The sequence below is a fragment of the Bos indicus x Bos taurus genome, chromosome 11 (genome assembly GCF_003369695.1).
Source record: "Bos indicus x Bos taurus breed Angus x Brahman F1 hybrid chromosome 11, Bos_hybrid_MaternalHap_v2.0, whole genome shotgun sequence".
Taxonomy (NCBI): Eukaryota; Metazoa; Chordata; class Mammalia; order Artiodactyla; family Bovidae; genus Bos; species Bos indicus x Bos taurus.
Window position 1 is genome coordinate 102,827,570 of NC_040086.1, and position 14,660 is coordinate 102,842,229.

Genomic DNA, 14,660 nt, shown 5'->3' on the forward strand with positions numbered 1-14,660 from the left:
TGGAGGCTGGTATCAAGATTTATTGGCCCAAGAGGCTACAGGGATTGGAGCCAAGGCGAGCACGGTGAGACCTTGAAGGGAGCAATCTTGAAATTGAAGTCTTGCTTCGGGTCAATATATCTGAATGCCACAGCCCTCAGCTCCACACACGTAACGTCAGCGGAGATTAAGCGTGTCCGACAGCTTTGGTGGACAGTCTTCCTCCTCTGGCCGGTCACTGGATAACCCCAAGCTCCCTAGATCCAGCCGTCATGGGAAGGAGAAGGCCAGGGTCTTCATACAAGTCCTCCTTGACCAGACTCCCTCCAAGGGTGAGGGGCCACAGGGCCACAAAGTGACTCCAGACACACGCGCCTGCTGGGCACCCAGGAGGCCCCGAGTCCAGCTGCGGGCATGGCCGTGTCTGGTGCTCAGCTACCAGCCCCCACCCGTAGCAGCCAGACCCAAGACTATTGAATCTGAGGCAAATCTGCCGGGTTTCGATGTGGGAGATTTATGACCGAACGTGATGTGTGTAAAATACATAATTCCTCTCACACGGCCTCGTAAATCCAAAAGGGTCAGCAATAGAGAAAAAAAAAATAAAAAATCACAGACTAATTTGTTCAGAAAACTAGGGGGAAATCAATAAGAAAGCTGTAGCTCAAAATTTGTTCTGAAATTGCGTACACGGAGAATGCACACGTTTTCCCCCCAGTGGACCCAAACCTCTCCTGTGCGCTCAGGCGGGCTTGGGGACATCGGGCGTCGCATCCACATGGATTGTTGTGACTGCTGCTCCCCGGGACCGTGATCCCGTCCTGCGTGAGCTGGTGTGTGATGCTGGCTGGGCCGGTGAGGCGGGCCCTCGGAGTGGCTGCCCCAGAGGCTGGAGCCTGGTGACGACGGTAGGCGGTTCCTGCCTTGGCCTGCAGGGCTCCCCAGGGTCTGAGAGGCAGCACTGGGGGCTTTGCCAGGCCAGCTTTGGAGACGCCACCCACTCTCATCGACAAGTGCTGGGAAGTCTGGGTCTCTCCCCCCGGGTCCTATAAATGCTAAGTGAATGAGCTCCCCGCACTGCAGTGAGGGCTGCAGGAGACGGGCTCCTGTCACTCTGACCTGACAGCCGACCTCCCAGGGTCTCATGGAGGTCATATCCTGGACCAGCACCAGGACGTCGACGTCCCTTAGGCCAACATGCCGCCAACTGCTTGATTCTGGACTCCCTGTCCAGCAGATATTTTCCAGTTTGAGAACTGGAAATGGCTGGGTGGATGCTCTAGTTGATGCAGGCAGACGATCGATAGGTGCTATAAATGACAGATGAGGGACAGACAATAAATAGACGACAGTAGACACGTGATGTGTGCGCTCAGTCACGCCGGACTCTCTGTGACCCCATGGACTGTAGCTTGGCAGGCTCCTCTGACCGTGGGATTTCTCAGGAGGAATGCTGGAGTGGGTTGCCACGTCCTTCTCCAGGGGATCTTCCAGGGGTTGAACCGGGGTCTCCCGCGTCTCCTGCAGTGGCTGGCAGATTCTTTACCACCTGGGAAGCCCATACGGATAACTGATGGCCGGTTTAGACGACAGACGGGGAGAGAGCCTGCTGTAGGACATGGAGAGTGACTTCTGAGAGATTGAGCACAGCGTAAGTGAGCCTTAAGTCAAGAAATCCTAACCACGTCACAAGTTTAGAAGCTGACGTGAAAGCTGGTTCCTTTTGTTTTAATTTTAGACCACGCTGTGTGACATGTGGGATCTTAGTCCCCCGACCAAGGATTGAACCCACACCCCCACCCAACCCCTCGTAGTGGAGGTGCAGAGCCCTAACCACTGGACCACCAGGGAAGTCCCTGCTTCCTTTTATGAAAGAGCTGATTGTTGGGCTCATTGAAAAGCTACTTCTCCTCCAAGTGCTCAGATGATAATTCAGGAGAGAAAGACTGACAATATTGAAATGAGACAGCCCCATGCGGACAGACAGGGACAGAGCAGGGGCGCTGAGAAGACACCGTGTTGGTTCCCAGTGAATTCCCTGGAGCACAAGCTCAGAGGCGCTCTCGCATTAGAACCAACAGACACACACACACACACACACACACACGCGCGCGCACACGCACGATGCAGCCTTCTGCTCCTTCTGGGGAAGGTGGGGCGCGGGCCCTCACTGTGGCTGCAGAAAACACTCTGAAACTGGCGACAGGACGCGGGGGGCGGGCTGAACCTGCCTGTGCCCTGGCGACGGTGGTGCTTCCACAGGGCTCTGGGGGAGGAGGGGGCCCCAGGGACCCCTCAGAGCCCATCAGCAGCTCGTGGGGCGGCTGCTGCGGGGAGAGGTCAGTGCTGCAGTGGCCTGACCCTGAAGGTCAGCTGCCCTGGTCTCACCCTGAGGTGGCCCGAGGGCTCTCCCTGCCCAGTCTACTGAGACCCGTGTCCCTGCGGGCCTGCGCCCGGCTGTCTCACCCAGTCTCAGCCTCTCCCCACTTCCTTCCCACGGGAACCCCTCTTCATGCTTGACTCAGCATCAACTTCCTGGACGCCCGCCTGAGTCTGGTGCTGAGGGGGACAGGCGCTCTCATAAGGGGATGCCTGCGAGGCCATCCCTGCAGGCGCCCACACGCCGCCGCCTCTGGAACCCACCAGGGCCCTGCCGCGTCCAGGAGAGCCAGTTCGACAGCCAGCCTGGCAAGGGGCTCTCATTTCTTCTGGGAGGCGTCCTGCACACCCTCGGGGAGGCGGGGATCCACTCCAGCCCAGAGGCTGGGTGGAGGATCACCTGGCTGCAGGTGAAATCACCTTCTCCCCAAGCTGCCGCCTCCTCTAATCTGCACGAGGGGACGCACACTGACCTCCCAGCCTGGAGTCGCCAGCTGGATGTCATGGAGGCGCCGGGTTTACCCTTCAGAAATCAGAGGCAGGCAAACATCCCTGCCGAAGGTTTCCCAACGAGGCAAGTCCGAGAGGGCGTGTCAGCGCAGACGCAACCCCCAGCCTCAGCATCTGGCCTCCCCAACCCCACAAAGCTGCACTCTCCTCTAGACCTCTCCTGAGGCCCCTGGCACGCCCACACACACACACACACACACACGCTCACGCACAGCCACGTGGCGACGTGTCCGGGGCCTTGCTGTGTCTAGGAGGCCTCGTTCGACAGCCAGCCAGGCAGGGGGCTCTCACAGACAGCGTCTGTGTCCCCACAGCCCCCCACCACCGCCCCGTCTTCTCAGAAGTCCAGGCTTTCCCACGACCGCCCAGTGGCCACCGTGTGAGCCTGTGTGACCCGGCCGGCCCCCGCGGGCCCCTCTGTCACCAGGCTGCCTGCTGGGGCTGCCTCCGAGAGCACGGCCAGGGTGTCCCTCAGGATCCTGCTGCTGAGCTGGGCGGACAGCAGGTCCACCACCTCAGCTCTCTCCACGCCCTGGAGGGCAGTGCGCGGTCCTGAGCCCAGAGCCGGAGCAGGGTCCCCCTGCCCGGAGCCAGGCAGCCCTGGGTCCCCAGCCGCCAGACTCCCCACAGATGCACAGGCCACTTTGGACAGGGTCAGGGGTTGTGCTGACAGCACTGGGAGCTGCCCCAGGGCATCCCCTGCTCCCCCACACCAGGGAGACCCCAAGCTGACCGGTTCAGACAAGTGGCTGTCCGTGGCCTGGTCCCTCCCAACAGAACCTGATTCACCCAATTCTCCCCCAAGGCTTCTGCCCTGTCCCACCACCCCAAGGCAGAGCCCAGCCTCCTCCTGGGGCCCCAGGGACGGTGATTCAGACAGACTCTCCCCAGACAGGGAGGACCACTCTCCCATAATGAGGGAGGCAACTTCCCCTGGGGAGTCCAGCAAGCCCCCAGGACACATGGCATCTTCGGGCGGGGTGGGGAAGTCTTCTGAGTGGGGGCTGGCAGGGTCGGCCTCCCCGTCCGCTGGGAGGATGGGAGGCAGAGGAGGGAGGCGAGAGTCCCTCTGGGTGGAGGATGGGAGGTCGAAGCTGCCGTAGGACAGCGCCTCGTCCACCGGGGACAGGATCTCAGGCAAGACACCGCCGGCCAGAGAAGTGCAGGCTTCCTCCAGGACAGGGGGCGCTCTGCTCCCCCCGCGCCCAGGGGCCCGGCTCTCAGCTGTCTGGGCTGCCTGCCCACCCAGGTTCCCAGGAGGAGCCCCTGGCATCAAGAGGACCTCAGGCTCAGAGGAGGTCTGTAGAGGTTTCCCATCAGTGGAAGGACTCGGGTGAGTGCCCCAGGGCCCCTCTGGGCAGCCACCTGAGGCCTGCGGAGGCCCCGTCTCTCCTCTTTTGCGAAACTCAGAGGCCGAGGTCCCGGAGGGGAAGGAAAGGGTCAGGTGGAAATCACCCGAGGAAGAGGTTTGGGATGGGAGCCTCGCTCCTGCAGCTTCCCGGGACCTCCGCTGGGCTTTTCCTGTGTCTGATCCACTGGTCGGGCTCCCACTGGTTCCAGAATCTTCCCGCCCCTCCCCTGGGCCCAGGAAGGCAGGCAGGGCAAGGGGCACCCCAGCCTGTTCCAAGTGGGATGTGCGTCCTGCGGGCGAGCAGTGCTCTGGGGCTGGCCCGGCACCAGCGCCAGGGTCCCGCGGGCTCTCTTGGCCCCAGACCTCGCTGGACAGCTCGGACTGCTCCGACCTCAACCACAGAGACTGGGTAACGGGGAGACCTCCTGCCGGAGCCAGGCCACCTGCCCCAGTGCTAGAGCCGTGCCCGGAAAGGGCCTCGGTACCCTCCAGCCCCTCCCAGGTCTCCGGCCCTCCGCCCTGGTGGAACCCCCAGGAGTCTGGAGCAGGGAGCCCCCCAGCCCAGCTGAGGTCTGTGTCCACAGTGTCCCCGGCTTCCCCATCCGAGAGGGAGGTGGGGCTCTCGGAAAGCTGGACCAGGATGGCGGATGCTTTCTGAAACTCCTGGAGAGAAGGGCAGGACGGGAGGCTCCCCGAGGAGGCGGCTGTGGACGGTGGAGAAGACGGCCCTGAGCAGGCGCTGGGGGTGGACTCAGGCTCGGAGCCCAGGTCCCACAGAGCCACGAGCTGGGCCGGGGGGCCGCCCTCGTGCGGGGCTGGGGGTGCCGCCATCTCAGCTGCTGCAGAGAAAGGAGAGTTTAGGGACAATGTCACCACCTTTACGCTGAGGACGTTCCACCAACCCTGGGAAGGATACAACCCACATCCCACGGCCCCCAAGCTGAAGGATCAAAAGCAGAAGACCCTAGGCAGAGACAGAATGCCCAGGCGGTGGGGAGGGCAGGGGCTGTGGGAGTGGGCTGGCTCTGACTGGAAAACTGGTCCATTACCTGGGCCTCACGCAAGGGGGGGGCCCTTGAAGGGGTGGGAGCATCACCTGGAGACATGGTCGGCGGGGCAGCTTCTGGGCAGGAAAAAGGGGCGTGGGGGTTCTCCTGCTGACAGGTCTCTACCCTGCAAACAGCGTGAAGTCTTAGGGTGCCCCCAGAGGGAGCCCCATCTTCCAACCTCCCCCCTCAGGCCCAGAGTCTCCGCAGGGGGCCTTCAGCCACCGTGGATGCTTAAAACACCTTCCTGCCAGCTGTCTGTCCCCCAGGGGAAGAGGCCAGCACTCCCCCAGCAAGGTCTGTCTTGAGGGGCTTCTGGCCTCAGTGCCCCCTGGATCAGGCAGCTGGGAGTCACCATCGGAGAGACCCAGAGGCAGCACTGCCTCGAGGAACCCCCACAGCTGCCCCACCCTGTATCCTGGGCCGACATACCAGGGGGTGTCTTTGTTTCCTAAGATGGGGGTCAGACTCAAGAGGGCATGTGGGTGGGCTGGGGCGCATGGAGGCCCCCGCCCAGCATGAAGGGCACCAGGAGCAGGTGAATGTCTCCCAGCAAGAGGGCAGGATGCTCTGGCCAAACTGTCTCCAGGCCCCAGGGTGCCCCCCCAGCCCGAGCCGCCCTCCAGGACCCCACACCTCTGCTCTCCTGAGCAGCTCTGAGCAGCCTCCATCGCTGCAGGCCCCTCCACAGAGCTGCTGGCAAAGTCCAGCCCTGGTTCTGGCCCTGCTGGACGCCCGCCGCCTTCAGCCACCTGCTGGAAACAGTTTGGAGAAACGCCACGGTCAGGGTGGGGCCGCCTCTGCTCGACCTCAGGCTGTGTCCCTCAGCTGTGGACAGAGCCCCTGTGTTCTTGTGACCACAGTAAGGAACAAAGGCCATCCCCCGAAGAGGGCCACGAAGACCCACCCATCAGATATCCCTCCTCCCAGTGGGCTCTGAAGACCTGTCAGCAGACGAGATATCCCCGAGAAAGCTCAGAGGTCCCACCCATCAACAGCTTGTGTCCGATGGACGAGGGGTCCCTGCACCAAAGCCACGCAGGAGGGCCCCCGCCCAGCCCGCAGACAGCACAGGGCCAGGCCCAGACTCACATGGGCTTCCTGGGGGCTGTGGGGAGGCCCTGCACTCAGGGAGGGTTGACTCTGGCCTTGGAAGCTTGATGTTAGGCTTCCTGTCAGAGCCTGGGCCTTTTCCTCTGTTGGCCGGGGGCTGGGGCTGGTCTGGGGATCTCCTAGGGAGCACGGAGACCATCAGCATTACGGGCACAGAAGGCAGAGGACGCAGCGGGCACAGGGTCCCAGAACGCCGAAGCCCCGTGCAAACAGCCTTAGCGTCCCAAACAGCCACCACACCTGCTTGTGTTCGGTTAGAGTGAGAACAGAAAAATACATGGTTAGCTACTCCTAAAATTACCCTCTTGTTGGATAGTTACGGATGTGAAGACTCAGAAAGAACTTTAGAGACAGCGTTTACAATGTAGATTTTAAAGCCCTCTTTATGGTGGTTTTGGGTGGAGCTTGCAGACCGTCTGCCCAGCTGCTCTTTTCCTCATCCACTCTTTGGGGGCTGGGCCGGCGGAGGGAGAGAGGAGGTGTGGGATGTGTCAAGGTCACCACCGCACAGCTGCAAGGTCAGCAAAGTGGGGACGGGGTGCTGCAGTGGCGTCTCTGCCAAGAAGTCCCAGGGAATTACCATCTTCCTGCATGTTCACTCCACGCTGGGACCCGGCAGGGACAGCAAGGCCCGGGGATCCATGGCGGTCCCAAAGCCACAGGCCCGAGGGGACCAGAGCTCTTTGGCTGAAGCTTAGATGTGTGGAAGCTCCACCGACGGGAACGCCTCCCTTTTGTCCGTGGCTGATGTTGAAGGCCAAGCTTGTTGCTGCTGTTTAGTTGCTTGGTCATGTTTGACTCTCTGCGACCCCATGGACTGGAGCCCGCCAGGCTCCTCTGCCCATGGGATTTCCCAGGCAAGAACACTGGAGTGGGTTGCCATTTCCTTCTCCAGGGGATCTTCCCGACCCAGGGATTAAACTTGCGTCTCCTCTTGGCAGGTGGATTCTTCACCACTGAGCCTCCGGGAAGCCACAAGGGCAAGGTGCTGTGTGGGTTGAGCTGAAGGACTGTGATGGGGCATCACCCAGGGAGCCCGGGCAGGCTCAGTGCCAGGTCAGCAGAGTCAGCGCCAGCCCTGGACCCCCGCCATGAGCTCTCCAGGCAGTCCAATGCCCCAGAGTGGTTCCATCCCCCTTCCATCCGCCCTGATCTGTCCTGAGGACGCTCTCCCAGGCCAGACCACAGGGAGCCCCCTACACACTGGCTGGTCTAAACAACATCTGCTGCTCCCGAGGGTGGCTATTGAGAGGGGCTTCTGAGCCTGAGGCATGGACTCAGGCCTGAAAGGAGAGTTCCGAGGTGGCACCCAGGCATTGAGACAAGGCAGGGCCCCAGGGCACCCCCCTCTGGGCTGTCCAGCCTGCTGTCCCCAACACACCACTGGGGCTCCCCAGAGCCATGAATGAGTCTGCTCCACCCTGGAAATTGGTGCGTGCAAAAAGCTCTCTTTAGCTAAGAAGACACTTCCGGCACGCCGGTTCCCACGTCACTAAAGGTCTGTACCAGATAAACCAAGTTGGGACTACAACAAGCAGAGCCGGCTAGAGCTTCCCCTTTCAGCAGGAAAGGGGCCATGCCGCCCCAAGAAGCGTAGAGCGGGGGTGTCTCCCACCTGTGCCAGGCTTCGAGTGGTCTCCCCCAGGCCTCCCTGTCCTTGTCTGGGGGCTGGCACCGCCTTGTGGGGGACACACCGAGTTGGGGGAGCTTCTGGCAAGTCTCACGCAAGGGAGGACTTACCCGGAGGCGGCTCCTTCACCGGCAGGAACCAGATCTGAGCAGCAGGGAGGCTCCCCTCCATGTCGCCCGCCTGTGTCTACACAGGGGGACAGGAGACAGCCATTCTGCAGGAGCCACCTGCAGGGAGGGCGCTGAGGACCACCCATCAGGACAGGAACTGAACCCGGGGCCCCACCAAGATCAGGTGCAGGTGGGAAGAACAGGGGCGGTCCCCCCAAGTGGGCAAAGAGGTGAAAGGGCTTTCTGGGGGGTTGCATACAGGAAAGGCTGGGCCTGGTGGCCGTCCTGTGTCCAGGGAGGTCGCCTGCAGAAGGCCCGGCAGAGGGACACCAGGCTGCCCCCTTGGCTCTAAAAGACATACAAACCCATACACTGTGGCTTCCACCGGCCTCAGGCAGGGCCCTCCAGAGCTGGGGGAGCGCAAGAACCTGAGGAGAGCCCTCAGCGCTTGAGGGAACCCCCAAGAACTTGGAGAGAGCCCTCAGTACTCAAGGGGAGTCCCCAGAACCTGGGGAGAGCCCTCAGTACTCAAGAGGAGCCCCAAGAACTTAGGGAGAGCCCTCAGTACTCAAGGGGAGTCCCCAGAACCTGGGGAGAGCCCTCAGTACTCAAGAGGAGCCCCAAGAACTTAGGGAGAGCCCTCAGTACTCAAGGGGAGTCCCCAGAACCTGGGGAGAGCCCTCAGTACTCAAGGGGAACCTCCAGAACCTAGGGAGAGCCCTCAGTACTTGAGGAGACCCCCAAGAACTTGGGGAGAGCTCTCAGTACTCAAGGGGACCCCCAAGAACCTGGGGAGAGCTCTCAGTGCTCGAGGGGACCTCCAAGAACTTGGGGAGAGCCATCAGTACTTGAGGGGAGCCCCAGAACCTGTAGAGAACCCTCCAGAGTGTGGGGGAGCCCCCAGACCTGCAGAGCAAGCAGAGCTGGTCTCCGAGGAAGGGTCTCACAGACGCTCCAGTCCTCCTGCCCCTCCGTCTTCAGAGACCAGTCCCACAAACGCCCAGGCCCCACTGTTCCCCTGGGGCCCCAGTGCCACGCTCCTAGCCCCTCCTCGCCTTCTTCTCCTTCACTTGTCCAGCATGTCTGTTTGCACAGGCCCCTCAGCACTCCCCGTGCTTCCCAGACGGAGTTCCAGGGCACCCTGGGGTTCCGAGACATTCTCCAGGGTGACCCTGGGGGGCCGGAGGAGCTCAGTGAGCAGGGCCTCGGAGCCCCCCTGCATTCGCCCTCCACCCCCTCACCCCTTCTTGTCTGCTTATAGAACCTCCTCTGCATTAGCATCGCTGCCTGGAGAGTGCAGAGAAATCAGCAAGCAGGGCTTTTTAGGGGATGGGGTGGAGGGCAGGCTGTCCCTTTAAGAGGCAGGTCCAAGTCTTAACTCTCAGCGCCTGCAAACCCTTATGTGAAACTAGGGTCTTTGCAGATGCAGACAGGCCACAGCAAAGGAGGCCTGGGGGCCCCCAAAACTGGAAAAGATGGGGGATTTCAGGCTTGTGGCTTCCAGAACTGAGAGACAGGAAGTTTCTGTCCTTTTAAGCCACTGATGTTGGGTAATTTGTCAGGCCACAGGCCCCTCGCTGCACAGAGGGGCTGGGGAGGAGCCGGTTGGGGCACCCTGCCAGGCGGGGGGGCCACACCAGCTGCTCTAGGGGCTCCCCAGGGTGTCTGTGGGCTGGGGGCGGGGTACAGCACGGGAGATGGGGACAGTCTGGGGGCGCGTCCAGCTCCCTGTCTGCACAGGTCCCCTGCCTGGAGGCCTGAGTGATCCAAGAGCCTGCCCAGCCCTGAGCCCAGGGCCGGCCTGGAGGAGCCTTCCTCACACCCTTGGTGGAGGCAGCATCACAAACATCTAGACTCAGCCGGGCAGCGTGTCCTGGGGTGTCCTCGGGCAGGTCTGAGGTTCTGGGGACCAGCCTGGCGACTGTCCGTAGCCCGGCTGGCTGCTCTGAGTCGTCACGTCATCAGGAGGAGGAGCGGCCAGTCTGTGCGGCCTCTCCCACCCCGGCCAGCCCCCGCCATCTGGAAGGGCAGCCCTCCTGAGTGCCCAGACTCAGGGACAGGGAGGCCGGGTCGCCCCCAGCACACAGCTCCAGCCAGGCCCAGCAGGACACACGTGTGTCTGACCCTGAGCCGGCCGCAAGCCCGAAGCGGGCATGAGTTGCCAGGGCCCCTGAGGGGGTGGCGTCTGTCCTCAGCTGCCACCACTGCCACCCCACCCGGTTACCTTGGCTCGTGCGGCCGTGGCTCTCCGGGGGTTGGCCTCTGGCATCAGGTCGGCCGGCCACTGCAGGTGCATCCTTGTCCCACGCCAGCGTCGGAGGACACGGGTGACCATCCGCAGCCGAAGCTGCTGGAGGGGGTGTCCCATCCTGCGGCTCGCTGAGCAGGCTGCAAGGCAGTGCAGGGTGGGGTGACTGCTCACCCGGCTGCCCTCCACTCCCAGGGGGCCAGCCCTGACCAGAACATTCCACCAGTGCAACACCACCTCACATCCAGGGACAGCTGCGTGCAGTGGCCAAGCGGTCAGCACCGGGTGAAGGAAGACAGGCCCTGGCCCCTCCCTGCCCGGCAGCTTCTCGAGCAGGACCTGCACCCCTAAACAGGGCCACTGCTGGGGGTGGTGGGGGACATGCGGGGAGGGAGACTCTGTCTATGCCCCTGTTCCCGCAGGACGTCTGTGTGGAGCCCGACCCCCCAGCCTGAGGGCAGCACTCAACGTGCCTGGGTCCCACCTGAGCTCCGGGCACACGGACGGCAGGAAAAGCACCCCCATCGCAGCCCCAAGGCAGGGGGCTGGGAACAGGACTGCCAGGCTTCCCGGTCCCGTCTGGGTTTGAGGTCATGCCCACGGGGAACCTCGCTCTAGAACATTCCCCCGCTCTCAGGGGCAGCAGGGAGTTCCTTCTGTTCCCTTTCTTCCCAGGCACTCGCTGCGACTGGGCACTGCTGGGAGCCGGCATATTGCATATTGAGTGCAGCACTTTCCACAGCATCATCTTTCAGGATCTGGAATAGCTCAACTGGAATTCTATCACTGCCAGTAGCCAGCGTGAGGAACTCCGCCCATGACAAAGGTCCTGAGGAAGGAGGCTCGGCATACGCAAAGGCGGGATCGAGCCTTAGGAGTCCCCCATCTACCCCCAAAACCAGAGTCTGCCTACTTTCTGCTTTGTGCTTTCACCTACACCTCTGACTTTACGGGGGGCTGTCCCCCACTACCTCTCTGAAAAAAGTTAGCTTACAGCTCCAGTTAATAATTCCTGGGTGTGACAGTGTTTAACCTACAAACTCCTTTGGAAGTCCTCTAGCCTGCCTGAATAGGTTTTTCTGGCCACATGTGATTGTTCAGAGCCTCCCAACTGTGAGAGGCAGGAGATGTTCTAAACTGTCTAAACACAGATTCTTTTGAGTAGTTAAAAGATTGATTAGAAATTGTATTGGTGAAGGGATTTTCACTTGTTGGGCCAATGTTTGCTGCTAAGTTTCCATATCCCTTACTTGCTGTGTCCCTGGCAGTGTATTGATTAATATAATTGGTGTAAGTAGTAGCTTTAATGTTTGTAACCTGTTAATTCTTTTTCTTGTTATAGCCCACCACACCTTTGCTCTGTAGGAATGCAACTTTATCTAATGCTTTTGGAGGGTGGCTCCTGACCAATCACCTTTAGAGAAAAATAAGTTTTTTGAAGAAAGGGTCTTAAAATGTTAATAGGCCTCCGGGCCAGAAGATGATGCAAATCACCTAAGCTTTTGCATATGATAAGTTTGCAGGAAGAAAGCCTGGCTTGCTGCCTGACTCTACCCCTTCCCCCATTATCCTCTATGCATAACTTAAGGTATAAAAACTACTTTGGAAAATAAAGTGCGGGGCCTTGTTCACCGAAACTTGGTCTCACCATGTCGTTCTTTCTCTTACCTTCTGGCTGAATTATTCAGCCTCTTTTCTCCACTGAATTTCCTCACTGAGCTATCCTTATTTCAGCCTCTTTTCTTCACTGAATTTTACTGAGCTATCCTCATTCTATTACTCTTTATATCCTTAATTAACATTTAATTAAGCAATTGTTTCCTGATCTTCACCTACACCGTCTCTCCTTCGAATACCCTGGATCAGCTGGGGCTGGTCCCCGGCAGGGCACAGCTTGCTGCTCCCCCAGGGCGGCCCTGAGCATCCCCCTCCCCTGGATTGACACCCATTGGGGGGGTGTGGGCTGGGGAGCGGGGTCAGAGGGCTGTCTTAGCCGAGAAACCGGGTCTCGGGCTTTTGAAGCAGGAGACATCTCGGGGGGCTGGAGCTCTGACCTGCGGGGCAGGAAGTAGCAGGCACCTGTCTGCACCAGTGTGTCCAGATGCAGGGCCCGGCCCACCCTGGAGCAAGGATGCAAAGGACGGGGAGGGGCTGTGCCCGGCCCAGAACCTGGCCGAACTGGCCAGAATGGGAGGCCCCGCCCCCTGCCTCCCTAAAGACATCCCGTCCCTCCCAGCCCTCCCCAGTACACATGGGTCTCAGCCCGGAGCCCCCAGCCAGAGCATCGAGGGCCCCCACAGGCCCTGGATCAGGGATGCGCCCTGGCCCTGAGCAGCTCAGCGCTCTGCTGAGCTTCTCTTGAGGGAACGAAAGTACGAAGCGGTCCCTCCACATGGCGGGACCTCCCAGGGAGGTTCCAGGCCTCTGAAGCCTCTCTCGCAGACACACAGCTCTTCTCTGGTTTCTGACTTGCATCACTGGTGTGATGAGGAGCCACGTGCCCCGCAAGGACTCGATTCCAGGACACACCCCCCACCCTCGGAGTGAGCAGCCAGCCCCAGCTCCATAAACAAATTCCTGGTACCAAGAGGGTCCGGTCAGCCAGGAGGCCTGTCAGAGGTTCCTGGGCTGGGCGATCAAGAGTCAGGTGAACCATAGATCAGCACGTGAAAAGCGCTGTCAGAGGGCCCAGAGTTGAGCTCGGGCCCGGGGCCGAGTGTGCGATGACCCCCTTTCCTGGGAGAGGCATGAAAATGTGCCCCGCTGCTGGAAGGGGCCGCTGGACAGCAGAGGCGCCCCCAAGGGCAGGCAAGGGTTCTGAGAAGGCCACTCTTGAGGGGCCAGCTGCTTCCCAGGGTTGGGGGTCACCTCTGCAGCCTCACCCCCAGGTTGCGGCTTTGGGTGGGAGGCGCTGAGGTTAGAGCCTCGCGGGCCGCCAGCCCTCGGGGGAGGAGCTGGGAGCTGGCTAGGAGGAAAGGGGGCCTCGTGGACTCTAAAGGGCCACTTGAATGAAGACAGAAGAGGAGGAGGGGTCCCAGTGCGGGGTCATCAGGACACTCTGCTTCCACCCACAGCCAGGACTCTGGCCCCTGCCCCTGACGACTCGGCCCCGGGAGCCTTCGGCTGCAAGCTGAGGCCAGTGGCCCCGCATCCAGGCTTTCAGAAAAGGCCAAGCTGCCCCAACCGGGGGAACAGCCCATGCCAGCCTCGAAAGGGGGTGCCTGGCAGCTAGGGGGTCCCACACACACACCAGCCACCCAGGTCGGCCCGCCTGCCCTGTGTCACTGTGCAGCCCTGGGGATGGTGGCACCCCTTCCCCATTCAGCAGACGAGCGGGAGGACATGCCCCGGCCAGTGGCCCAGCTGGGAATGAGCCGGAATCCCTGCGCTCCTTCCAGAGGGCCAGGCTTCTCCCAGCAGGCCAGGGAGGTTCTGGCCTCAGCTGCCAGGCCCGTGGGCCAGCTGGTGGGGCAGGACCCCCCTCCCAGTCCCCGAGCATCCCCGCCTCTCCTCCCTGTGGCCAGGTGCGCAGGGCCCAGCAGCTGTGACACCACGGCCACCCAGCAGGCAAGGCTTTTAATGGCAAGTGCCAGGGCCAGGGCTGCCCGTGAAGACTCACTGTGGGACTGGCGGGCTCTCGCTCCTCTGAGGGTACTGGCCGAGGGGGCTGCCAGGCGTGTGCCAGGCATGTGAGGAGCCCTGGCCCGGCCCCTCCGGCTGCTGGGGGCTTGTCTCGGTGCCCTCCTCCCGCCTGGCCTTGACTTCGGGGCTGGAACTCTAAGAGAAACAGCACAGAGGGAGCTGGTCCATCTCCCCTCAGGACAAGCAGGAGGCGGCTTCATGCAGCGGCCGCCACGGCAGGGCGGCCAGCGGCTCGGCAGGCAGCCGGCTCCCGTGAGGCAGCAGCGGGCTGGCTGAAACAGGGGTCCTCAACTCGCGGGAGCCCCACGGTCTGTTGCTAACAGCCCCCAACAGGTGCAGACAAGAGGCCCAGAGCTGGGGGAGCCCTTGCCTGGGGCTGCCCGGGTTGCCGGGCTGGAACCCACAGAGGTGGCGGCTGTAGAATGCGGCAGCCCTGGCCCCTCTCCTGCAGGCTGGCCTGGGATGACTGGGGTGACTGCTAAACTACCCCAGCTGCTCCGCAGAACCCAGTCCACCACCCTCCGCCGCCCGCCGGTGAGACAGTCGCCATCCCCAACCTGCGGGAGAAACGCTCGGCCTGGGGACAGGCGCCTGAGCTTGTCCTCACCGCCTTCCTTCTCCCTGTGATGTGGGGACAGGCCACAGGAGCAAG

At 61.6% G+C, this 14,660-nt stretch overlaps 1 protein-coding gene across 1 annotated transcript in view; it reads right to left on the bottom strand.

The window, feature by feature from the left end:
• Window positions 1-14,660, bottom strand: part of LOC113901811 — a 59,371-nt gene continuing 44,711 nt past the window's right edge. The window contains 8 exon segments of the mRNA XM_027556742.1: window positions 1-5,058; window positions 5,316-5,392; window positions 5,902-6,020; window positions 6,358-6,497; window positions 8,119-8,194; window positions 8,378-8,466; window positions 10,343-10,506; window positions 13,986-14,143. Of these exon segments, the coding sequence (XP_027412543.1) occupies window positions 3,206-5,058; window positions 5,316-5,392; window positions 5,902-6,020; window positions 6,358-6,497; window positions 8,119-8,194; window positions 8,378-8,466; window positions 10,343-10,506; window positions 13,986-14,143 (2,676 nt within the window). The 3' untranslated portion in view covers window positions 1-3,205.